General features: G+C 38.2%; 1 protein-coding gene across 1 annotated transcript; it reads left to right on the top strand.

Moving 5' to 3' along the window:
- The first annotated feature begins 1,246 nt into the window (after nucleotides 1-1,246).
- Nucleotides 1,247-23,528, top strand: LOC134303187 (guanine nucleotide-binding protein G(q) subunit alpha-like). The gene is made up of 7 exons (XM_062988517.1): nucleotides 1,247-1,367; nucleotides 12,802-12,986; nucleotides 13,468-13,619; nucleotides 20,543-20,671; nucleotides 20,767-20,896; nucleotides 21,025-21,178; nucleotides 23,338-23,528. The coding sequence occupies exons 1-7, from the start codon at nucleotides 1,247-1,249 to the stop codon at nucleotides 23,526-23,528; spliced, it is 1,062 nt and encodes a 353-aa protein (XP_062844587.1).
- Nucleotides 23,529-26,980: the final 3,452 nt, after the last annotated feature.

The raw sequence follows: 26,980 nt of genomic DNA, 5'->3' as shown, positions 1-26,980 counted from the left end.
CCGCCACCACCAAGTTGCCACTGTTGGGTTCTTGAGCAAGGCCCTTAACCCTCAATTGCTCATTGTGTAAGTCGCTTTGGATAAAAGCGTCTGCTAAATGCTGAAAATGTAAATGTCATTAGATTGTTCTAAAACTTACATGTAAAAAATGTGCACAGGCTTTAAAGGTTTATTTTATGGCTTTGGAATAATTGTTAAAATGAAACTTTATTTGCTTGTTAAAGCTTTATTTTAATACTGTAGAATTGTCATCCTAGATCCATGAAATATTTAAATTTGTACAAGTTTATAAAGTTCAGTTATAGCTGTGCACATTTGAATAGTTGGTTTTGTCATTTCTGTAAATCACTCTTTTGGTCCCTCCTAATTTATTTTAAATACACTGTGCTGATGTTAACACTGAAAATAATAGGTACAGATGTGCTTTTCAATAAGGTTTGCGTTAGGACTTCCTTCTTCCTCATTCTTTTTTCATTACACAGCAAGTGTACCCTGTCAAATAGTTGAAGCATTTCCAATTTTTTTTTTCTGGGGTTGAGCTGAGGTACTGTAAAACCAAAAGTAGTTAAACTTGAACTGCGAGTCAGCTTTGATAATACATTTCATTCCACCCACATGATTTGTTTGTGTGCCTCTTGGCACTTTAGGGAACAGCATGACACATGGCTTTTTCCTCTCTCCTTATTAATTGTAATGGTGTTAACCTTCCCTACATTTTGTATGGTGATCAGTTTGGTTTGTCCAAAACCCTGAACCAAAGATGAAGTTTAGCTTCTGTGGAATTATAATTAATTATTTATCCTCAAAATCTATAAATTCAAGATTTCCTGAGAGTATTAAAATTTACTTAATTTTCTTTCAAACAATATGCTGCCAACTTCAAAATTCCTTTCACTAACTTGATTTAGTTTTTCTTTTTTTTTTTCAAAGCATAATTATAACAGTCATCTAAAATGCTTTCTAATGAATTGATATGGAATAAATTATTCCTGTCTATAAACCAAAATTGTCTGATTTTTTTTAAGCATAAATGAGGGCTGAGGTAGGACTGAGAACGATAATAATTCTAGAGGGTGTTGCTCTAGTAGTGGGTGTTGCTAATTTGTTGTCTAACCTGTGTGGTGGAGACTGCTTTTGGTTGCTTGTCAAATCTTGTTTCTCTAGGACAACAAACCTATTTTTTCCTATGGTTGCCTTATGTTCGGCAGTTATTTGTACACTTTTTGGAAGTATATTTTCTTGAAAAATGAATGAATGTTGTATATCAAGAGAAGATGTTGATAGTTACAGAATCAGCCAAGAAATTGAAAGACAGCTCAAAACTGACCAAAGAAATATGTCGAAAGAGGTGAAGCTTTTACTTCTTGGTAAGTTTTTATCTGTATTATGAACAGTTTAATGAATACTTATTTTGTTTCACTGCCATGATGGGAACCAAACTGAAAAGCAAACATTTACATTTAAATGCTAATGTAATCAGTATTAATGGTTTCATGGAGATGGTATAGATTAAAGTGATAATGCAGATAAATGCAAAAGCTTGCATATACTTTGACTGTGGCTCTGAAAAGATAAATTGTTCATTTTCTAGGTCCGAGTTGCGTCCATCAAATATCCTGCTTCCTTAATTTTAGTATCTGTGTTTATGAATGACTTTTTGTTAAATAAAGGATAACACAAAAGGCTGGGTAAAGCCATGTGTGAATTTAGCCACCATTAAACTGACGAAATTAAGTGTTACTACTCTTGTAGTGTAAATTAAACATTCAATTTATTGTTAGTTCATGACGATTTCAGAGCATGAAAATGATCCTTCAAGTAGTCTTTTGTGCTAGCACTCACCAACCATAGGCTCATATAAGCAGCTGACAAAAGACCGGAAAATCCAGAGAATGCTATAAAATGTTTTTAAAGCATTTTAGCTCAAAGACTGTCAACAATGACAGTTAAGATAACAGGAGAATTCAAGATCTAAAGATTAAATAGAACAGCTTGTATGCTTGCCAGAAAGGCAAAGTAAAACCATGTAGGTAAGCTGCCGCTTTGGTGACTTAAAACTTAGCCACTGAAGGAACAATGATTGGTTAACATGTTTGTGTAGATGCCCAGCTGGCCTTAAGCACCACTAAGATTCAAACCTTGAACTCGGCGATGGTGGGCTAGCATAATATACTGCTGCTGCAAGTGCCACATAAAATATAATTTTTAAATAATTAATGTATTTATGAAATTAAGCAGCCCTATATAAAAAAGTAATTGCTTGTTTACTTGGTTAAGTAAGAACTTTGTGTAATTAAACTAGATATGCATGAACACCGAGTTCATTAATGCCAGCCCTGTTAAATCTACACAGCACTTAGAGCTTTTCCAGCAATATGAAGTAAACTAAATAGTTCTCAATAAGCAGCATACTGTGCTATGATTCAAAGAGAGAAAAAAAATGTAATATATTTTGAAATAGTGAAAAGTGTGAAAAGTATGTAAAAATAGTCGTTATGCCATTTTGAAACATTTTACATCTTACAATAAGCAGGTGAATTAGTAACAGCCCAAATAACCAAACTTAAGCTCTCTTTTTGGGCACGTTGAGGAGTATCAATTCATTGAAAAGGACAATTATGCTTGGAAGAGTTAAAGGTAAGAAAGGAAGAGGACGGCTAGCAACAAGATGGATGGATACAATTAAAAGAACAATGAATGACCAATTAAAAAGCCTGAAGACATGGTGTTCTGAAGAAACACTATCCATATGGTTACCAGAAATCAGATCTACCTAAAGGCACCTAATAATAAGATATTCATGATTGGGTATTAAAAAGAGGATCCACCAGGCTTTGCCTTATCACTTAGTGTTTAACTTGATGAGAGAATTGTTAATCAGTTTTAAATAATTGCAAATAGTTTAGGTATTTAACAATTTCCCCCTACATAATAAAAAAGATTCAGGGAGAATGTCAGTCTTTGTAGGACAAGGCTGGAAACCACTTTTAAATGTTCATAACCTTTGAGCTGTCAGATGATAATGTATTTAAAAAAAAAACTTTCATGCTACTGTGATAAATACAGTATATCCACATGGGTTTGGGAGCATGTTGAAAAACCCTTTAAAAAGTCTGCTGCTGCAACAAGAAATGCAACCAAAAACTATTACAGCAAGAAAAAGCCACTGGCTTTTTTGGGCCCAAGCTTATCTCAGATGGATTGAAAGACTCGAGACGTGTGCTGAGGTCACATTCGGGTTCAAATATCAGCTTGTTTTTGGGGAAAATGGATTTTGAGTTCTCTGTGTCAAAGATGAAAAGACCATACATACAGTAGTGTTCAAAAAAATAGCAGTGATTTTAAAAAAGTGAATAAAGCACAAAATCATTATAATAACTTTTATTTCCATGAATGCAAATGCACTGAAAATACTACACTTTCAATTCTAAATCAAAACATTAACAAAATGTAGCCAGTTTGTGTTAATCCTTTACAGAAAGTTAAGAAAAATGAATATTAGGCTGTTCAAAAAAATAGCAGTGCCAGCATTTTTCATTAAAAACTCAAAAAAATTATCTATAACATGAAAAAATGTTTGAGGTTTTACTTTACTTTAAATTACTGAACTAATATTTAGTGGCAAAACAATTGTTTCTGAGATCTGTGTTGCATGGAGTCGATCAACTTCTGGCACCTCTGAACAGGTATTCCAGTCCAGGATGATTAGACTACATTCCACAGTTCTTCTGCAATTTTGGGTTTTGCCTAAAAAAAAAAACGCGCTTCAGATGTCAGCCCACAAGTTCTCTATGGGATTGAGGTCAGGGGTCAGACACTTTGTCTTCTTCGACATAGGGCAACATGATCTCCTCAAGTATTCTGATATATTTAAACTGATCCATGATCCCTCGTATGTGATAAATAGACGTAACACCATGGTATGAGGAACATCCTCATATCATAGTTTTGTACCACCATGCTTTACTGTCTTCACAGTGAACTTTGGCTTGAATTCAGTGCTCAGGGGTCGTCTGACATACTGTCTACGTCCACTGGACCCAAAAAGAACAATTTAGCTTTCACCAGTCCACAAAATGTTGAGCCATTTCTCTTTGGACCAGTCAATGTGTTCTTGGCAAATGTTAACCCATTCAGGACACGTCTTTATCTTAACAACGGGACTATGCAAGGAGTTCCTGCTGGTAAATTGGCTTCACTTAATCATCTTCTGTACTCACTGGTAACTTCAGATGTTCAGATGTAATTCTTTCTGGAGGTGATCATTGGCTGAGTATTTGCCATTTTGGCTATTCTTCGATCCATTTGAACAGTAGTTCCACGCTTCCTTCTGCGTCTTTCAGGTGTTGGTTGTCACTTCAAGGCATTTGAGATCATTTTAGCTGAGCAGCCTATCATTTGCTGCACTTCTCTGTATGTTTTTCCCTCTACTATCAACTTTTTAATCAAAGTACGCTGTTCATCAGAACAATGTCTGGAACAACTCATTTCCCCCAGTATTTCAAAAGGAAACGCGCTATGACCAACCTGTGCAACATTTGCCACCCTCCTAAATTAAATAAGGGCCAAATTTGACACACGTTCTTCTGCAGAATGAATGACTTCACCAATTGAACTCCTCACTGCTATTATTTTGAACAAGCCCCTTTCAATCAATGCTTCGATTACTCAGAATGAGTAGCATGCATGTCCTAATTGTTGGGTTTGTTTTGTTTTCATTACTCTACTACACTTTCAAGTAAATTATTTGCTATGTAGAAATAGCATTTCTACTAAAAACAGTGATTTATCAGGTTAATGGTGTTGGACTGCTATTATTTTGAACACCACTGTACTGTAATAAGCAAAAAGTGCAAAAGCCTTCTGTCACAGTATGATGATATAACTATGTCTGTAGTGACTTACATATGTGTAAAGTACTATTGTACTATTGATTTGAATGTATTTACTTGGATTTTCAAATGTAATGGTCAAATTTTATTTGTAAAGCACTGTTAAGACCAAATCACATTACATAAATCAGTTAGGCAAGGCACACAAGTTACAAAATAAAAAGCTTAAAAATTAAGCTGACATAAAATTAAGTTTTTAAGTCGTCAACTTTATTTATATAGCGCTTTTTACAATAGACATTGTCTCAAAGCAACTTTACAAAATCCAGGACCAACAGATACAAAAACCCCTGTTGAGCAAGCCGAGGGCGACTGTGGCAAGGAAAAACTCCCTGAAAATTACAGGAAGAAACCTTGAGAGGAACCAGACTCAGCAGGGCCCATCCTTCTTGGGTGGTCTGGAGGATACTTTAAATAAATACACGATTTACACAAAGCATACAAACACAGAATTAAATTATCTAAAAGTTATAACTGTTTTTATAAGTTTTTAGCCTTGTTTTGAGGACCTAAGCCAAAGGAGCAGACCTGACGTCAAAAGGCTGGTTGTTCCACGGTTCGGGTGCTGCAACTGCAAAGACACAGTCGCCCAAGTTTCAGGCCAAAAAAAAAAACTTTTTGGAGGGTCTCAGAGACGTCAAACCAAAACAAGGTGAGAGTGAAGGCGCCAGTCCATTTAACACCTTAAAAACAAATAAAAAATCTTTAAACTAAACCTGTAGTGAAAGGCAAGGTAGTGTAGAGAGGCTAAAACTAGGATTATGTGGTCCTTTTTGGTGCCATTTAAAAGTCATGCAGCTGCAATTTGTACTAGCTGTAATTGGGCCAACAAAAACTTGGATACACAAGTATAGAGCATTACAATAATCCAACTGAAACAATATAAAAGCTTGAATTAATTTATCCAAATGGAGAAAGAAGTTAGTAAATCTTTGAAATCTCTCTGACTTGTAAGAAACTGCTTTTGACAACAGAACAGTGGCGGCTTCTGCCAAATCTCTCAGGGGGGGCAATTGTTGCGATGATGGCCAAGGTGACCCATTCAATGGGTAAATTAAAGCTTAAATAATTAACATCTTAAGTCATCTGTCAGTTTGCCCTCACAAATAACTTTGAACATGGAGAGAGACCAGCTTTACCATTAATGATAAAATTAAGTAAAGCCTTCACCCTAACAATTTAATTCAGTCTTCATCAGATAGCATTTTATTTTAGGTGCAGCAGATCCAGAATAAAGATTGGCATTGGGGATGATGTGCAATGAATAAAGAAGTACAATTAAACAATTGGGGAGATACAATAAGTGCAATCACAATTCACAATTTAAAAATTACATTACTTACTTGTAATTTACTTGTTACTTATATGATTTTCCCCCCTTTGTAGATACTTGATGTTTAAATTTGGTCTGGGTGGCTCTAATTCTGAAGTTAAGCTAATTTATCTTGATTACACTATGGAGTTGCTCCGAACTGAGGTAATGGTAGTCATGGTGACGAGATCGCGACACCAGGTTACGTATGACGCAAGCACGTAAGTGCGAGCCCTCCCGGAACTCATTCAGATTGTATTGCAGCGCCTGCAGTTGGAAAAAAAGAGCCTTAACATGAGAGTCTATGAGAGCAATCCGGGGCGATTTTCAGTTAGACTGAAATCGCCCCCAAAAGGGGCGGCACTGTACGGAACACAACTCGACGCTGATTGGACTACGATATTCAGAGCAAGACAGACTGTCAAGAACAGTCACAGCTGTGATAGAAAAATTTCTTCCCTTTCGTCGCCCGATCGCCCTAAAAATTTCTTTAGGGAATTTCTCGTTCCGAGCCGCCCCTGCAACAGAATTCATTTGTCTAAAACAATGGTCAAAATCCACCCAAGATTTTTAACCTGTGGTTTTACATATTGTGACGGGCGGCACGGTGGCTAAGTGGGTGGCACTGTCGCCTCACAGCAAGAAGGTCCTGGGTTCGATCCCCAGGGGGGGCGGTCCCGGTCCTTTCTGTGCGAAGTTTGCATGTTCTTCCCGTGTCCGCGTGGGTTTCCTCCAGGTGCTCCGGTTTCCTCCCACAGTCCAAGTGAGGTGAATTGGTGACACTGAATTGTCCATGACTGTGTTCGATATAACCTTGTGAACTGATGAACCTTGTGTAATGAGTAACTACCGTTCCTGTCATAAATGTGACCAAAGTGTAAAACATGACGTTAAATCCTAATAAACAACCAAACACAACATATTGTGACAGTTCAACTAGGTTGCCTGTTAAAATGTTAGAATACTTTGGTGGGGAAAAGTGGTTTACCAAAGAGAATAATCTTAGAATTGTTTTCATGTGCTTTCAAATGATCTTGCTTAAAGGAAGCATAAACACTGGCAAAAAAACAATGAATTGACCAAGGGCCGATTGAGTAACTCCTTTGCTGATAGGAGCAACAGTGGAGAATATACTACCAATATTTACAGGAAAGGTACTACAATAAAGATTTTCCAATTTAACACTGTCCCCTTTAGACCTACTATGTCTCCAAAGTGGCCAAAGACAGGGTTGTGATCAGCACTGCTGAATGCAGCAGTAAGATCAAATAGGATCAGGATGGCAAAGTTACCAGAATTCACAGTAATAAAAAGAGCATTTGTCACTCGGGCTCAGGGCTATGAAGAGGTTCGAAACCAGTCATTTCAGTGAGATGTGCCCACATTTGCATGAGGACATGTTTCCCGCTGATTTTGAAAGGAAAGGTCATTTACAGATGGCACGGACATTGTCTAACACCTCTGGACTGTGGGAGGTCCTTACACATTTCCCACAAAAGCATTTCCACAAAAATATAGACTATCTGCAGTCATTTTCATTTTTCCGCTGCCTTCCGACATTCCCTTTTGAGCCACCAGGTGGTGCTGTTTAGCCAAGGCTGTGACATGGACTTCAGTCAAATGGGTTTAGGAGGTGAAAACGTCAAGTACAGGAAGTACAATTAAACTCCAACTAGCTTCTCAGGACTTGGTAGATGGTGCAGAGATTACTGGTGTTTTTTTCAAGGGCATCTACAAAATTACTTATATTAAGAGCGTTGATGGGATAATACAGTAGTGACGAAATGGATTTTCAGAAGCAGACGTTTGTCTAGTTAATAAAGTGTTAAATATGTAGGGTGCAGGAATTCATTAACCATGGGTTTAGTGTGACAACAGGCATGAATATTAAAATGTCCTTATTTAAACAAAATGTCAGTTGTTGGGAAAATCCAGGATATTAGAATCATTATTATTTATATGAGGTATATAGGGTTACTAGATTCCAATCCAAGTATCTGACCCTTAAAACTGGCAACTCCACATCTCGCCCAGCAGTTTTATGATGGGACCTGATTCCCCCACATCAAGCAAGATCTCTATTAGGAGTATAACGTTCAGACTGTGGAATGTAAAGAAGTCTTTCAAAATAAAAGTCTTATTGTTTAAACAGTGTTAAATAGCACCATCTGCACAGAAACAGTCACTGGTCAGCCATGTTATAAATAAGATCAGACACCTGAGAGGTGTGTACCCACAATTTCTGGAGCTTTGATCAGACACTGCAGCGTTTATCACGCTCTCTGAAAAAACACCAGGGCAGGTTCAAAACACGTCGGCAATGGACATGGAAACCGGGCACGAGATGAATATTGCTGCTGCCTGTAGAATTCTGTAAAAGCAGAACATTTGCCAGAAATTGTGTTAAAGAGACCTCTTTTTGAACATTTCAGCTATAACAACAGCCACTCGTTTAAGAAGGCTCTTATGAAATGTAAGGTATGTCTGTGGGAATTTGTGCCCATTCATTCAAAGTAATATTTGTCTGTCTGGGCACTAATGTTAATTAGGAAAGCCCTAACTGGGGTCAGGGCTCTGTGCAGGCCACTGGAATTTCTTTAAACCAAGCTCTTCTTCATGTCTTCATAGACCTTGCTTTGTGCACAGGGGCATAGTCATAATGAAACAAGAAATGGCATTGCCTAAACTGTTGTTGCAAAGTTGGAAGCATATCATTTTCTTTCTATAATTGATTTAGTACAGCAATTGCTGACACAGTCAATAAATAGAAGAGCAGGATTTTGATGTTTTTTTTTGTCGCTGTCTTTTAATTCTCCTTTTCATGCTGCACAATATATTTTCAATAGGAGACAGATCTGAACTGCAGGCAGGCCAGTTAAGCACACACATTCTGTGTCTACAAAAACCACACTGTTGTAACACGTATAGAATGATGCCTAGCATTGTCTTGCTACAAAAATCATGAACTTTCTGGGAAAAGACATTGATGGCAGCATGTGTATCTCTAAAAATCCCAGTATGTGCCTTCTTGCATGGGCACCGATGCACCCCCAAACCATGACAGATGTTGGCTTTTGCATCTTTTACTGATAACAGTCTGGATAGCACAGAGAACTCAACATTTGTTGTTTGCCAAAAACAAGCTGAACCATAGACTCATCTGACCACAGCACACATTTCCACTGTCTTTTGGACCATCCAAGATGAACTCGGATGCAGAGACCTCCAGAGGACTGTGTAGAATTAATGTACGACTTTCTCTTTGCATAATAAAATTTCGGATTGCATTTCTTGATGCAACAGTAGACTGTGTTATGTGACAGTGTTCCCAAGCCAGTGTCTCACAGTTGCATGGTGGTTAATCATGCAATGCTGCCCAAGGGTCAAACACATTAAACTGTGAAACTTATTGATTCTTTTCACAGTATTATGAATAGTAGATAGTAAAGGACTAGATTAGTTGCAATCTTGCATTGAGAAATGTTCTTTTTGAACTGATTGACAATTCTCTCACAAGGTTCGGCACAAGGCTGTAAGCCACAACCCATCATTTCTTATACAGTTGTGTTCAAAATAATAGCAGTGTGTTTAAAAAAGTGAATAAAGCTCAGAATTCTTATAATAGCTTTTATTTTCATACACACAAATGCATTGGCAACACTGCCCATTCTTTTCCAAATCAAAACATGAATTAAAATTGATCAAATGTGTTATTACTTTACAGAAAGAGAAGAAAAGGGAATATTAGACTGTTCAAAAAAATAGCAGTGTCTGCATTTTTCTTTACAAACTCAAACATTTACTGTTTAAACTGAAAAATGCTTCAATATTTAGCTTTCCTGTAAACCGCTAAACTAATAATCAGTTGTATAACCACTGTTTCTGAGAATTGCTTCACATCTGTTTCATGGAGTCAACCAACTTCTGGCACCTGTGCACAGGTATTCCAGCCCAGGATGATTGGACCACATTCCACAATTCCTCTGCATTTCTTGGCTTTGCCTCAGAAACAGCATTTTTTATGTCACCCCACAAGTTTTCTATTGGTTTAAGGTCCGGAGATTGGGCTGGCCAGTCCATAACATTAATCTTGTTGGTCTGAAATCAAGATGTTGCACACTTACTGGTGTGTTTGGGGTCATTGTCTTGCTGAAACATCCATTTCAAGGGCATTTCCTCTTTGGCATGAGGCAACATGACCTCTTCAAGTATTTGGATGTATTCAAACTGATCCATGATCCCTGGTATGTGATAAATAGGCCTGACACCATAGTATGAGAAACATCCCCATATCATGATGCTTGCGCCACCATGCTTCACTGTCTTCACAGTGTACTGTGGCTTGAATTCAGTGTTCGGGGGTCGTCTGACAAACTGTCTGCGGCCACTAGACCCAAAAAGAACGATCTTGCTTTCATCAGTCCACAAAATGTTGCGCCATTTCTCTTTAGGCCAGTGAATGTGTTCTTTGGCAAATTGTAACCTCTTCAGCACATGTCGTTTTTGCAACAATGGGACTTTGCGGGGGCTTCTTGCCGATAGCTTGGCTTCACACAAGCGTCTTCGAACTGTCACAGTACTCACAGGTAACTTTAGACCTTCTTTGATCTCCCTGGAGCTGATCATTGGCTGAGTCTTTGCCATTTTGGCTATTCTTCAATCCATCCGAATGGTAGTTTTCCATTTTCTTCCACGTCTTTCTGGTTTTGGTTGCCATTTTAAAGCATTTGAAATCATTTTAGCTGAGCAGCCTATAATTTTCTGCACTTCTTTATATGTTTTTCCCTCTCCAATCGACTTTTTAATCAAAGTACGCTGTTCTTCTGAACAATGTCTGGAACGACCCATTTCACTCTGTTTTTTAGAGAGAAATGCACCATAACCAGCATGTACAACATCTGCTGCTTTTATACTTTAATAAGGGCCACCTGTTTGACACCCATTTTTTCACAGAATGAATGACCTCACTAATTGAACTTTACACTGCTATTATTTTGAACACGCCCCTTTTAGTTACTTATTCAATTACACAGAATCAGCAGCATGCATGTCATGATGGTTGGGTCTGTTGGTTTTTTATTACTCTACTACACCTACTAGTTTTTTGCCATGTATAAATATAATTTCTACCAAAAACAGTGATTGATCTGGTTAGTGATGTTGGACTGCTATTATTTTGAACACAACTGTAAAGTGTGATCCTTTTGTGAATCCTCCTTTTATACCCAAATATGATTGCATCACCCATTACCAATTAACCTGTTTATTGTGGAACACTGTAACTTGAATATTATGTAACCTTTTCACTCATATTTCTTTTATATAACTTTTTTAAATGTGTTGCTGGCATGAAACCTAAAGGTGTTTTATATTTACAAAATACAGTGATCAGTAAAACACTGAAAATCGTTTCTTTCTACTTTTGTCAGTTAATTAAAGATTCAAGAGAATTAACAAATCACATATTCTTCTTTTTATTTGTGAAAAGATTGAAATTGTGAAAGACCTAAATTATTTGCCTTCTGTACTATCCTTCTATCATGTGTATACTTTTCTATTTTCTCATAAAGTTTGGCATAAAGTGATGAGCCACAACCCATTTTTGCAAAGACTGAGATTTACCCTTTATACCAAATACACCGATCAGCCATAACATTAAAACCACCTCCTGGTTTCTACACACACTGTCCATTTTATCAGCTCCACTTACCATATAGAAGCACTTTGTAGTTCTACAATTACTGAGTGTAGTCCATCTGTTTCTCTACATACCTTTTTATCCTGCTTTCACCCTGTTCTTCAATGGTCAGGACAACCACAGGACCACTACAAAGCAGATATTTTTTGGGTGGTGGATTATTCTCAGCACTGCAGTGACAATGACATGGTGGTGGTGTGTTAGTGTGTGTTGTGCTGGTATGAGTGGATCAGACACAGCAGCGCTGCTGGAGTTTTAAAATACCGTGTCCACTCACTGTCCACTCTGTTAGACACTCCTACCTAGTCGGTCCACCTTGTAGATGTAAAGTCAGGGACGATCGCTCATCTATTGCTGCTGTTTGAGTTGGTCATCTTCTAGACCTTCATCAGTGGTCACAGGACGCTGCCCACGGGGCGCTGTTGGCTGGATATATTTGTGTTTTAAAACTCTGTGTCTGATCCACTCATACCAACACAACACACACTAACACACCACCACCATGTCAGTGTCACTGCAGTGCTCAGAATGATCCACCACCCAAATAATACCTACTCTGTGGTGGTCCTGTGGGGGTCCTGACCATTGAAGAACAGGGTGAAAGCAGGCTATAAAAGTATGTAGAGAAACAGATGTGACTACAGTCAGTAATTGTAGAACTACAAAGTGCTTCTATATGGTAAGTGGAGCTGATAAAATGGACAGTGAGTGTAGAAACAAGGAGGTAGTCATAATGTTATGCCTTATCGGTGTATACTTGGTTATTGTTGAACGCTTCAAAGTGATTAAAAAACAAAAAACTCCAAATTTTTTTCTGTCTTAACTATTTTTTAGTATGTTATTAATTTTTCTAATACAATTAAAAATGATCTGCTAGTAAGTATTGAATATGTCTCTAGGTACGGGTGAAAGTGGCAAAAGCACATTCATCAAGCAGATGAGAATTATCCATGGAAAGGGCTACTCAGAGGAAGATAGAAAAGGCTTCACTAGACTTGTCTTCCAAAATATATTTGTAGCAGTGCAAGCCATGATCGAGGCCATGGACGTGTTAAGGATTGCATTCACAGATGACAAAAATGCAGTAAGTTTATGCACACATTCTACTTAAAATAACACTTAGCATAATGAAATGTCAGCAAAACAACAATAACAAACATTTTACCACTGCTTTATCTGGGTCCGGTTTCCCCTAAGACACTGGGTGCAAGGCTGGACTACACCCCCATCAGACATACCCAATTATGTCTGTGAAGGCACCCTCTGGCCGATAGCACCAGCTAAGATTTGAACCCAGATTTCAGTGCTGGTCAGCTAGCGTAATAGTCTGCTGAAAAATATTAACAATAATGAGCAATTTGTCAGAAGTCAAAAGTTTTAAAATGAATTGTTTTGCTTTTATATATTATTTTTTTTTAATATATTTTTGTTTTATATTGTTTTTACTCAAGACTAAAGAGATTGAGTGGTAACATCTTTGTGTCTTTGTTTCTTTATTGTGTTTGTGTCTAATCAATATTCTGACCAACCCAAGATTTATTTTCTAGCTTGTGAGTGTATTTTAGAGTTATGCAGCCATGATCATGAATACCTCTTCAGAGACTGTGAGTATGGAGGAAAGGTATGCTGAGGCCATAAAGAGCATGTGGAGTGATCACAGCATGCAGCATTGCTATGAGCGCAGAAGAGAGTACCAACTCTCGGATTCAGCTAAATAGTAAGTTTCACCTATTAAAGATTTCTTTGGGTTTTCTACTCTAGCCCTCCTGGCTTTAACATTTCATCGAGGTGTCTGCAGGTTGTTGTATTTTTATTTATCTGAAATTGGATTTTACTGATTTAGGGCTTCTATTAGTATTAAAATATACTTTCTTTGGAGTTACATAGTTTAAAAAAATGATAAACAGTGTGACCCAGGTCTCATAGAGTGTCCTTATGTCATCAAGTTTGGTCTAAAATTACACTGAAGGATGACATTTGTCAGGATTCATATATATATATATATATATATATATATATATATATATATATATATATATATATATACTGTGTATCACAAAAGTGAGTACACCCCTCACATTTCTGCAAATATTTTATTATACCTTTTCATGGGACAACACTATAGACATGAAACTTGGATATAACTTAGAGTAGTCAGTGTACAACTTGTATAGCAGTGTAGATTTACTGTCTTCTGAAAATAACTCAACACACAGCCATTAATGTCTAAATGGCTGGCAACATAAGTGAGTACACCCCACAGTGAACATGTCCAAATTGTGCCCAAAGTGTCAATATTTTGTGTGACCACCATTATTATCCAGCACTGCCTTAACCCTCCTGGACATGGAATTCACCAGAGCTGCACAGGTTGCTACTGGAATCCTCTTCCACTCCTCCATGATGACATCACGGAGCTGGTGGATGTTAGACACCTTGAACTCCTCCACCTTCCACTTCCACAGGATGCGCCACAGGTGCTCAATTGGGTTTAGTCCATCACCTTTACCTTCAGCTTCCTCAGCAAGGCAGTTGTCATCTTGGAGGTTGTGTTTGGGGTCGTTATCCTGTTGGAAAACTGCCATGAGGCCCAGTTTTCGAAGGGAGGGGATCATGCTCTGTTTCAGAATGTCACAGTACATGTTGGAATTCATGTTTCCCTCAATGAACTGCAGCTCCCCAGTGCCAGCAACACTCATGCAGCCCAAGACCATGATGCTACCACCACCATGCTTGACTGTAGGCAAGATACAGTTGTCTTGGTACTTCTCACCAGGGCGCCGCCACACATGCTGGACACCATCTGAGCCAAACAAGTTTATCTTGGTCTCGTCAGACCACAGGGCATTCCAGTAATCCATGTTCTTGGACTGCTTGTCTTCAGCAAACTGTTTGCGGGCTTTCTTGTGCGTCAGCTTCCTTCTGGGATGACGACCATGCAGACCGAGTTGATGCAGTGTGCGGCGTATGGTCTGAGCACTGACAGGCTGACCTCCCACGTCTTCAACCTCTGCAGCAATGCTGGCAGCACTCATGTGTCTATTTTTTAAAGCCAACCTCTGGATATGACGCCGAACACGTGGACTCAACTTCTTTGGTCGACCCTGGCGAAGCCTGTTCCGAGTGGAACCTGTCCTGGAAAACCGCTGTATGACCTTGGCCACCATGCTGTAGCTCAGTTGCAGGGTGTTAGCAATCTTCTTATAGCCCAGGCCATCTTTGTGGAGAGCAACAATTCTATTTCTCACATCCTCAGAGAGTTCTTTGCCATGAGGTGCCATGTTGAATATCCAGTGGCCAGTATGAGAGAAAACACCAAAACACCAAATTTAACAGCCCTGCTCCCCATTTACACCTGGGACCTTGACACATGACACCAGGGAGGGACAACGACACATTTGGGCACAATTTGGACATGTTCACTGTGGGGTGTACTCACTTATGTTGCCAGCTATTTAGACATTAATGGCTGTGTGTTGAGTTATTTTCAGAAGACAGTAAATCTACACTGCTATACAAGTTGTACACTGACTACTCTATATATATATATATATATATATATATATATATATATACAGTGTATCACAAAAGTGAGTACACCCCTCACATTTCTGCAAATATTTCATTATATCTTTTCATGGGACAACACTATAGACATGAAACTTGGATATAACTTAGAGTAGTCAGTGTACAGCTTGTATAGCAGTGTAGATTTACTGTCTTCTCAAAATAACTCAACACACAGCCATTAATGTCTAAATAGCTGGCAACATAAGTGAGTACACCCCACAGTGAACATGTCCAAATTGTGCCCAAATGTGTCGTTGTCCCTCCCTGGTGTCATGTGTCAAGGTCCCAGGTGTAAATGGGGAGCAGGGCTGTTAAATTTGGTGTTTTGGGTACAATTCTCTCATACTGGCCACTGGATATTCAACATGGCACCTCATGGCAAAGAACTCTCTGAGGATGTGAGAAATAGAATTGTTGCTCTCCACAAAGATGGCCTGGGCTATAAGAAGATTGCTAACACCCTTAAAATGAGCTACAGCTTGGTGGCCAAGGTCATACAGTGGTTTTCCAGGACAGGTTCCACTCGGAACAGGCTTCGCCAGGGTCGACCAAAGAAGTTGAGTCCACGTGTTCGGCGTCATATCCAGAGGTTGGCTTTAAAAAATAGACACATGAGTGCTGCCAGCATTGCTGCAGAGGTTGAAGACGTGGGAGGTCAGCCTGTCAGTGCTCAGACCATACGCCGCACACTGCATCAACTCGGTCTGCATGGTCGTCATCCCAGAAGGAAGCTGACGCACAAGAAAGCCCGCAAACAGTTTGCTGAAGACAAGCAGTCCAAGAACATGGATTACTGGAATGCCCTGTGGTCTGACGAGACCAAGATAAACTTTGGCTCAGATGGTGTCCAGCATGTGTGGCGGCACCCTGGTGTGAGAAGTACCAAGACAACTGTATCTTGCCTACAGTCAAGCATGGTGGTGGTAGCATCATGGTCTTGGGCTGCATGAGTGCTGCAGGCACTGGGGAGCTGCAGTTTGTTGAGGGAAACATGAATTCCAACATGTACTGTGACATTCTGAAACAGAGCATGATCCCCTCTCTTCGAAAACTGGGCCTCATGGCAGTTTTCCAACAGGATAACGACCCCAAACACAACCTTCAAGATGACAACTGCCTTGCTGAGGAAGCTGAAGGTAAAGGTGATGGACTAAACCCAATTGAGCACCTGTGGCGCATCCTCAAGTGGAAGGTGGAGGAGTTCAAGGTGTCTAACATCCACCAGCTCCGTGATGTCATCATGGAGGAGTGGAAGAGGATTCCAGTAGCAACCTGTGCAGCTCTGGTGAATTCCATGCCCAGGAGGGTTAAGGCAGTGCTGGATAATAATGGTGGTCACACAAAATATTGACACTTTGGGCACAATTTGGACATGTTCACTGTGGGGTGTACTCACTTTTGTTGCCAGCCATTTAGACATTAATGGCTGTGTGTTGAGTTATTTTCAGAAGACAGTAAATCTACACTGCTATACAAGCTGTACACTGACTACTCTAAGTTATATCCAAGTTTCATGTCTATAGTGTTGTCCCATGAAAAGATATAATAAAATATTTGCAGAAATGTGAGGGGTGTACTCACTTTTGTGATACACTGTATATATATATATATATATATATATATATACAGTATATATATATATATACAGTGTATCACAAAAGTGACAAAAAACTCACTTTTGTGATACACTGTATATATATATATATATATATATATATATATATACAGTATATATATATATATACAGTGTATCACAAAAGTGAGTACACCCCTCACATTTCTGCAAATATTTCATTATATCTTTTCATGGGACAACACTATAGACATGAAACTTGGATATAACTTAGAGTAGTCAGTGTACAACTTGTATAGCAGTGTAGATTTACTGTCTTCTGAAAATAACTCAACACACAGCCATTAATGTCTAAATAGCCAGTGATAGCTAAGTGGTTAAGGTACTGGACTAGTAAACAGAAGGTTCCCGGTTCAAGCCCTGCTACCACCAAGTTGCCACTGTTGGGTCCCTGAGCAAGGCCCTTAACCCTCAATTGCTCATTGTGTAAGTCGCTTTGGATAAAAAGCGTCTGCTAAATGCTGAAAATGTAAATGTAAATGTAAATAGCTGGCAACATAAGTGAGTACACCCCACAGTGAACATGTCCAAATTGTGCCCAAATGTGTCGTTGTCCCTCCCTGGTGTCATGTGTCAAGGTCCCAGGTGTAAATGGGGAGCAGGGCTGTTAAATTTGGTGTTTTGGGTACAATTCTCTCATACTGGCCACTGGATATTCAACATGGCACCTCATGGCAAAGAACTCTCTGAGGATGTGAGAAATAGAATTGTTGCTCTCCACAAAGATGGCCTGGGCTATAAGAAGATTGCTAACACCCTGAAACTGAGCTACAGCATGGTGGCCAAGGTCATACAGTGGTTTTCCAGGACAGGTTCCACTCGGAACAGGCTTCACCAGGGTCGACGAAAGAAGTTGAGTCCACGTGTTCGGCGTCATATCCAGAGGTTGGCTTTAAAAAATAGACATGAGTGCTGCCAGCATTGCTGCAGAGGTTGAAGACGTGGGAGGTCAGCCTGTCAGTGCTCAGACCATACGCCGCACACTGCATCAACTCGGTCTGCATGGTCGTCATCCCAGAAGGAAGCTGACGCACAAGAAAGCCCGCAAACAGTTTGCTGAAGACAAGCAGTCCAAGAACATGGATTACTGGAATGCCCTGTGGTCTGACGAGACCAAGATAAACTTGTTTGGCTCAGATGGTGTCCAGCATGTGTGGCGGCGCCCTGGTGAGAAGTACCAGAAGTACACTGTGACATTCTGAAACAGAGCATGATCCCATCCCTTCGAAAACTGGGCCTCATGGCAGTTTTCCAACAGGATAACGACCCCAAACACAACCTCCAAGATGACAACTGCCTTGCTGAGGAAGCTGAAGGTAAAGGTGATGGACTAAACCCAATTGAGCACCTGTGGCGCATCCTCAAGTGGAAGGTGGAGGAGTTCAAGGTGTCTAACATCCACCAGCTCCGTGATGTCATCATGGAGGAGTGGAAGAGGATTCCAGTAGCAACCTGTGCAGCTCTGGTGAATTCCATGCCCAGGAGGGTTAAGGCAGTGCTGGATAATAATGGTGGTCACACAAAATATGAACACTTTGGGCACAATTTGGACATGTTCACTGTGGGGTGTACTCACTTATGTTGCCAGCCATTTAGACATTAATGGCTGTGTGTTGAGTTATTTTCAGAAGACAGTAAATCTACACTGCTATACAAGTTGTACATTGACTACTCTAAGTTATATCCAAGTTTTATTTCTATAGTGTTGTCCCATGAAAATATATAATAAAATATTTGCAGAAATGTGAGGGGTGTACTCACTTTTGTGATACACTGTATATATATGTGGGGTCAAAAAGTATTTAGTCAGCCACTGATTGTGCAGGTTCTCCCACTTAGAAAAATGAGAGAGGTCTGTAATTTTCATCATAGGTACACTTCAACTATGAGAGACAAAATGAGAAAAAAAAATCCAGAAAATCACATTGTAGGATTTTTAAAGAATTTTTTTGTAACTTATGGTGGAAAATAAGTATTTGGTCAATAACAAACAAGCAAGATTTCTGGCTCTCACAGACCTGTAACTTCTTCTTTAAGAAGCTTTTCTGTCCTCCACTTGTTACCTGTATTAATGGCACCTGTTTGACTTCGTTATCTGTATAAAAGACACCTGTCCACAGCCTCAAACAGTCAGACTCCAAACTCGACCAAAAAGGTGTCGAAGGACATCAGGAAGAAAATTGTAGACCTGCACCAGGCTGGGAAGAGTGAATCTACAATAGGCAAGCAGGTTGGTGTTAATAAATCAACTGTGGGAGCAATTGTAAGAAAATGGAAGACATACAAGACCATTGATAATCTCCCTTGGGGTCAAGATCTCATCCCGTGGGGTCAAAATGATCATGAGAACGGTGAGCAAAAATCCCAGAACTACACGGAGGGACCTGATGAATGACCTGCAGAGAGCTGGGACCAAAGTAACAAAGGCTACCATCAGTAACACACTACGCCGAGAGGGACTCAAATCCTGCAGTGCCAGGCGTGTCCCCCTGCTTAAGCCAGTACATGTCCAGGCCCATCTGAAGTTTGCCAGAGAGCATATGGATGATCCAGAAGAGGATTGGGAGAATATCATGTGGTCAGATGAAACCAAAATGGAACTTTTTGGTAAAAACTCAACTCGTCGTGTTTGGAGGAAGAAGAAGAACCCAAGAACACCATACCTACTGTGAAGCATGGGGGTGGAAACATCATGCTTTGGGGCTGTTTTTCTGCAAAGGGGACAGGACGACTGATCCGTGTTAAGGGAAGAATGAACGGGGGCCATGTATCGTGAGATTTTAAGCCAAAACCTCCTTCCATCAGTGAAAGCATTGAAGATGGAACGTGGCTGGGTCTTCCAGCATGACAATGATCCCAAACACACCGCTCGGGCAACGAAGGAGTGGCTCCGTAAAAAGCATTTCAAGGTCCTGGAGTGGCCTAGCCAGTCTCCAGACCTCAACCCCATGGAAAATTTGTGGAGTCCGTGTTGCCCAGCGACAGCCCCAAAACATCACTGCTCTAGAGGAGATCTGCATGGAGGAATGGGCCAAAATACCAGCTACAGTGTGTGCAAACCTGGTGAAGACTTACAGGAAACGTTTGACCTCTGTCATTGCCAACAAAGGTTATGTTACAAAGTATTGAGTTGAACTTTTGTTATTGACCAAATACTTATTTTGCACCATAATTTACAAAAAAATTCTTTAAAAATCCTACAATGTGATTTCCTGGATTTTTTTTTCTCATTTTGTCTCTCATAGTTGAAGTGTACCTATGATTAAAATTACAGACCTCTCTCATCTTTCTAAGTAGGAGAACTTATTAGTAGGAGCACAATTAGTGTCTGACTAAATACTTTTTGGCCCCACTGTATATATACTGTATATCATGTGCTATCAAGGGCTATTAATCCCAGTAATCTGATGGCTTTATTATTACATTCTGATTGTTAGTTATCTGGATGACATGGACCGAATCTCTGCTCCTCTGTACGTGCCCACGGTGCAGGATATTCTTCGAGTCAGAGTTCCCACTACAGGCGTCATTGAGTACCCATTCAATCTCAACTCTGTAATATTCAGGTAAAACTTGATAACTGATGTATTTGGGTACACCATAATTTATAAATTATATTATGGCATAATTTCTGACTTACATGCTTATGTTGTGATAACAGAATGGTTGATGTTGGAGGCCAGCGCTGTGCAAGGAAGAAGTGGATCCACTGTTTTGAAGATGTCACCTCTATAATCTACCTCGTGGCATTAAATGAATATGACCTGGTTTTGCTTGAGAGTGCCAGTGAGGTGGGATGCTCCTCCAATATACTACTTTTTATTGCCAGAATTTATAGTATGAATAATAATTAATAAAGTAAGATATCTTTGGTTTAAAATATATGTTTGACAAAACTTTACACTTTTTCACATTACAGAATCGTATGCTGGAGAGCAAAGCAGTTTTTAAAACTATCATTACTTACCCATGGTTCCAAAGTACATCCATCATTGTCTTTTTTAACAAGACAGACCTCTTTAAGGAGAAAATTAACAAGTCCCACCTCGCAGACTACTTTCCTGAATATACAGGTAAAAAGCTGAAAATGACAGTATTGTTAATTTAGTCAATGCCAGTTTTCAGTATATACTGTATATATTTGTATATATGTAATCTTGGAGCAGCTATTCTTGCAGTGTCTGGTGATGTCAGTTATATATGAATAGCATTGAAACTGATTGTAGCTAAGCTCACAAACTTCTAGACCACACCATCGTTCATTTATTTTACAAGAAGTACTAGTATGCACTAGTAAATTTTTTGCATAAATGCTCATTTATAATTCAATCCGAATCTTTATGTCCATATTTCATGCAAAAGTTCTCTGCACCTAAGTCACTTGACTTCACTCTTAACTGACTTATTTAAAATGTTTAGCCATGTAAACTTATGTGGTCATGGTAGGCTAGCATTATTAAAACTGCACACACAAGTCATTTCCTGGCTGTATCCCTAGCCACGTCCTCTATGCTAACAGGGTGTAATGGGATCATTATTAGTGCACTATTTAGACATACTGTTTATTGTGGTAGGTTGCAGTTTGCGATGCATCTTATTTCAATCATTGTCCTTTCATTAGACTCTGCCTTCAGTAGGTAAATATTAGCTTTAAAATTCAAACTGAGTTTGGTCCTATGACTTTGTTTCTACCCACCCTCAAAAATCATCACATACTTTTCCAGATGTTGTCTTTTTAGTAAGGCCCTACCTAATTCACGGCCGTGAAAATCGTGTCACGGACCATGAATTGATCCGTGTCCCATGTAATATGCAATTTGCTGTGAAATAAAAAATTTGAGGTCTGTGTTTAGTGATTTAACATTGCAATATGCAACATGAGGCGGTCTGGTCCTAGCAATCATACAGCATCACATGGCATCATAATTACGTTAGTGTAAGATACTTTTCTGTGGTGTAGTGTGCTGACAATGTTTGATGTATGCGTTTACGTATTGAGTGCATTTTGTCCCTTTGAGGTTTCAATAGTCTATATAATTAAAAAGTGTGCTTCTCTACACATGTGATCATCTCTCTGCTAAAAAACACAATCCAGTAAAGTATAATGCTCTATCTATCTATCTATCTATCTATCTATCTATCTATCTATCTATCTATCTATCTATCTATCTATCTATCTATCTATCTATCTATCTATCTATCTATCTATCTATCTATCTATCTATCTATCTATCTATCTATCTATCCTAGTCTAGTCAAGTCAAGTCAAGTCAAGTCAAATTTATTTATATAGCGCTTTTTACAATAGTCATTGTCTCAAAGCAACTTTACAAAATCCAAAATCTAGTCCACTAGATCTGGGGTTGGAATGTTAGAACACATATATGCATGTACACATATATGACTGGATATGGATTGGTTTGAGCAACCAATTTTGGATATAATTACTGTTACAGGTTCAGGTAAGTCCTACACCAAGTCCTTGTCATAGCTTTTCTAGATTGTGGAATAGTGTACCTGTAGAAACTTTAACTCCTCAAACTACTTAACTGTTTTTAATATTTCCTATTGAAACTGCACAAACCAAATGTTTAAAATCATGTTTAAAATCAGACTGTAAATAAAAGAGCACCAGTTTCAATATAAAATGCAATAAAATAAATACATTTGAGATTAGAAATTAATCTAAATACAGTCTAAGTAATCAAATAAGTAACTTTTTATAGATTGTTTTTAAGTATTAGGTATTGTTACTTTTACACAAGTATGGGTATTAAGTACTTTATAAAACTGTTGTCACATGAGTTGTCACTTACATGTAGCTCAACAGCACGTGGTCACCAATCAGAGAGAGAAATTGTACAGGAACAACTCATGATGCATAAATAATCACTGAACTGTGTTTCATGATGTGGGTGTTTGATTTTCCTAACATATTTAAATTAAGAGGCAAATGCAAATACCAAAATATACCAGCAGGCATTAGCTTATTTAACGTGCCACTAGGGGTGAATGAAAGAGTGGATGATCTGTGATGATCTGTGAAGCTGCACCCTCACCACACAAAGTTTTGATGCTCCTCTTGAGTTCCTCTCAAGTTTTTTTTTCTTATTTACTTTCTTTTTTTTACTTATTTACTTATTGTTTTTATTTTTATTTATCTTTTATCATTAGAAATAAGTGCAGTTTTAACTATTTTATTTTATTTTATTAACTAGTTTTTATTTTCCAGGACCCAAGAATGATGCAGATCGTGCAATGAAATTTATTCAGAAAATGTTTGAAGAGATTAATTCTGAGGTGGGCAAACGCATGTACTCACACTTCACCTGTGCCACTGACACAGAAAACATCCGATTGATCTTTTCAGCTGTGAAAGACACCATCATGAGAATCCATCTTGAGGAGTTTTCCCTTATTTAGAGTGACGAGTGCTGCATACCTAGAAGTTTTATTTTTAGTTCTGATTATTTATTTTTTGTGATTTCTAGCCTTGCATTGTGCTTGATCTGTATGTTTGTATATGTTTACTGCTGATGCTAGCAATTAATGTATTGTTAAAGGTTTCTATAGCTGAAATGATACATTACATTATTCTTACAAAATATGGCAAAATTGCAATTAAAGAGAAGTAATTTTGTATGTTAACCAATAATGTTTACCATAATACACTTTATGGTCATATTACCATGAGTTTTTGGACGTTTCATTACAAGGTCTATTTATTTATTTAACCTTTATTTAACCAGGCAAGTCATTAAAAACTGTTTCTTATTTACAATGGCGGCCTGGCAAAAGGCAAAGCCTCTTGAGGAACAATCATACAAACAAATTTACATAAGACATTGAAAACAAACAACAATGATCACAATACCATACACAACACATAGTCGAATCACCCAGCAACAGTATAAGAGAAGAATCAATTTGTCATACAGCTTCATGTATCTCTTAAGATATCTGTAATTTGTTTTTTAAAAGATGTCTTAGAAATAAATGTATCCAGCCTTAGAGTTTCTTGTAGTTTGTTCAAGTCTATGGCTGCAGCCACTTGAAATGATGACTGACCAAAAATGGTGTTCGTTTTAGGAACCTTCAGTGAGATACGATGAGCAGCGCGAGTATAATAAACTGAAGATGAGGTTTGCAATAAATGACACAAATAGGGAGGAGACAAACCAAGCAGGGTTTTGTATATGAGCATAAACCAATGAATAGCACAACGAGTGTGTAAAGATGGCCAGTTCACAGTAGAATAAAGGGTACAGTGATGTGTTTTATATGGAGCATTTATCGCAAACCAAATGGCAGAGTGATAAAGTATGTCAAGTTTCAGAAGATCACTTTTTCGAGCTGACCTGTATATAACATCACCAAAATCTAACAAGGGGAGGATGGTCATTTGTACAAGTTTTGCCAAACCACATAACCTTAGTCTTGGTGGTATTTAACACAAGATCTAAATTAGAAAAGGCCTGTTGGACCAAAAAGCTATTCTGGAGCGATGAAAATACTGCCTCCGGAGATGGACCAATAGCAGAATAATGTTGGACCTAAGATTGAACCCTGAGGCACACCTTTAGTAACAGATAGAGGCTGTGAGAGAAATTGTTCTGATTTAACTTGTTGCACCCTATCCGCAAGATAATTTGAAAACCACGCCAGTGAGTGATCCGAGACTCCAATGCTGCCCAACCTATTTAAAAGCATTGAATGATCAACAGTGTCAAAAGCCTTAGCTAGATCAATAAATATAGCTGCACAACACTGTTTAGAATCTAACGCAGAATCTATATCATTGAAAATTTTAAGAGTTGCAGTGACACACCCATTTCCCGATCTAAAACCGGACTGAGCATCAGATAAAACATTGTAAGTATCCAAAAATTTTGTGAGTTGCTTATTTACAAGTTTTTCAGTTATTTTTGATATACAGTACAAGGGATAATAGAAATTGGTCTATAACAGTTCGTCTGATCTCCTCCTTTAAAAGAAGGTCGTACTAATGCTGCTTTCCATACCTGTGGGAACTCAGCTGTATAGAAGGAACGATTTATAAGGTATGCAATGGGGGCAGCAATAATCGGAGCTGCTATCCTATAAAAGAAGGGGTCCAGCTCATCAGACCCAGCTGGTTTTTTGTCTATAAAGAAAAGGTTTGTTAAGTGTGGAGGTCCTCCAGTGGCCGGCACAGAAACCTGGCCTCAACTCTACTGCACATCTTTGGAATAATTTTTAGAGTCACAGTTTTATTCCATACTAATAGCAACCTTAGCATGTTTGCATCCCAACCATACAGTTGGATTTGCTGTCACACCCCATCAATTGAGTCTTATAAGAGCCATTGGCTTTACATTTATTCATACTGTTTGACTAATTAAAAGCAAGGAGCCTGTAAGCTATACTGAAAATTTTATTTAAAAATATGTAAGAAATTTTAATGTGGCAAAATGCATTTTAAATCCTGCCGACATTGATCATAGATTAAACACAAATGTTTTTGTTGTTTGAATACACATAATTACTGTATTTAAATGTAAATATTTTAAAGTAACTAATTACACTGTCAGGCAAAGGTCAAATGACAAATACAGGATAAGATAAACTAGTTGTTTGCATCATGGGTGACTAATTTATAATTGTAAATTGTAAAATGGAATTGTTCATTGGTGTGTTTTGTATAACTTTATTATGCAAGTATGAAGTGTTGCTATATTTTCTTAAAATTATAATAGATAAATTACAGACTAATTTATGTGATTTTAGTTATCATGTTTTTACTTTAATAAACTGACAATTGACTTAATTGTCCACATTGCTGTTTTATCTGCATATAGTCAGTTATAACTGCTCTTCTTTGTATTATTTCCTTTTTAATTAGCTTATCTATTTTTTTTAATTGACAGTCAATTTGATATGCAATTGATATGCCAGGGCAACAGATCATTTAACAGTCCCACCATAATCTGGCTCCTTTTTGTTGTGATTGTATACTTAAATGCTTAGGCTAGCATGTGCTTTTCTACTAATTTGGTGCTCTATATGAAGATCATATATGAGACATGTTACAGTGCAGCTGGTAGATTAGGTACTACACAACTACAAGAGTCCTAAGGAGGGTTTCTTTAGAATATTCTGATTTTCTGGCCTGAACTGAATTAGCACCATGTCCAGGGTTTCAAATTTTTTTTTTAAACAGTGAAGTGATTTAACAAAATTGTAAATACTGGTTTAATGTTTAGCTTTAAGTAAATGTAAGTAAATATGTGAACGTTTGATGAACTGCAATAGACTAGTGTCCTGTCCAGGGCTTATTCCCAAATTTTTTATTTCACTGGATAAGGTTTTATAACACTTTAAATGTAATTGATGCAGAAAGGTTACTGAAGATTAATGACTAAGTAAATAAAGCAATAATTAATTTTTCATTAATTTTAAGAATTAATAATAACAATAATTAATTTTAATCTTGTATTGTTTTTTTTGGGGGGGGGGGGGGGGGGGGATCATTGAATAGTTAGAAAGACTTAGCTTAGGCTAAAGGCATTTGCTGTTGTTTTTAGATGTTTTTACCTCAGATCTTTTGTGTGGCTAATTGTCACTGAGCAGGCTGGCCACAACGTGGTTGATTAACCATTTTTCAAAATTTTATTGATTTGGGGATTAAGGCTCTCACTGTGTTTCAGTGAACTCATAGAGCCTTAGAATTGACTATGTAACTTCAGACTATTCTGTTATATTTTTTCAGCTTCTTGTGATTTGTCATAGATTATAGAATAGTGATCCTGTGAAAAATAATTAAAAGACAACTAAGAAACAATGTTTTAACAAATACAGCCTATGTACTGTATATGGTCCGTGTACCTTTGATAATT

This window comes from Trichomycterus rosablanca, chromosome 26 (assembly GCF_030014385.1).
Source record: "Trichomycterus rosablanca isolate fTriRos1 chromosome 26, fTriRos1.hap1, whole genome shotgun sequence".
Classification (NCBI taxonomy): Eukaryota; Metazoa; Chordata; class Actinopteri; order Siluriformes; family Trichomycteridae; genus Trichomycterus; species Trichomycterus rosablanca.
Note: the sequence above shows the minus strand (reverse complement) of the source record. Positions and strands in the feature narration are given on the sequence as shown.

Coding starts and splice junctions, on each gene's coding strand:
- LOC134303187 (XM_062988517.1), top strand. CDS start 1,247: ATGAATGAATGTTGTATATCAAGAGAAGATGTTGATAGTTACAGAATC. Junction 20,672..20,766: donor CTCAACTCTGTAATATTCAG/GTAAAACTTGAT, acceptor TTGTGATAACAG/AATGGTTGATGTTGGAGGCC. Junction 21,179..23,337: donor CTACTTTCCTGAATATACAG/GTAAAAAGCTGA, acceptor TTTATTTTCCAG/GACCCAAGAATGATGCAGAT.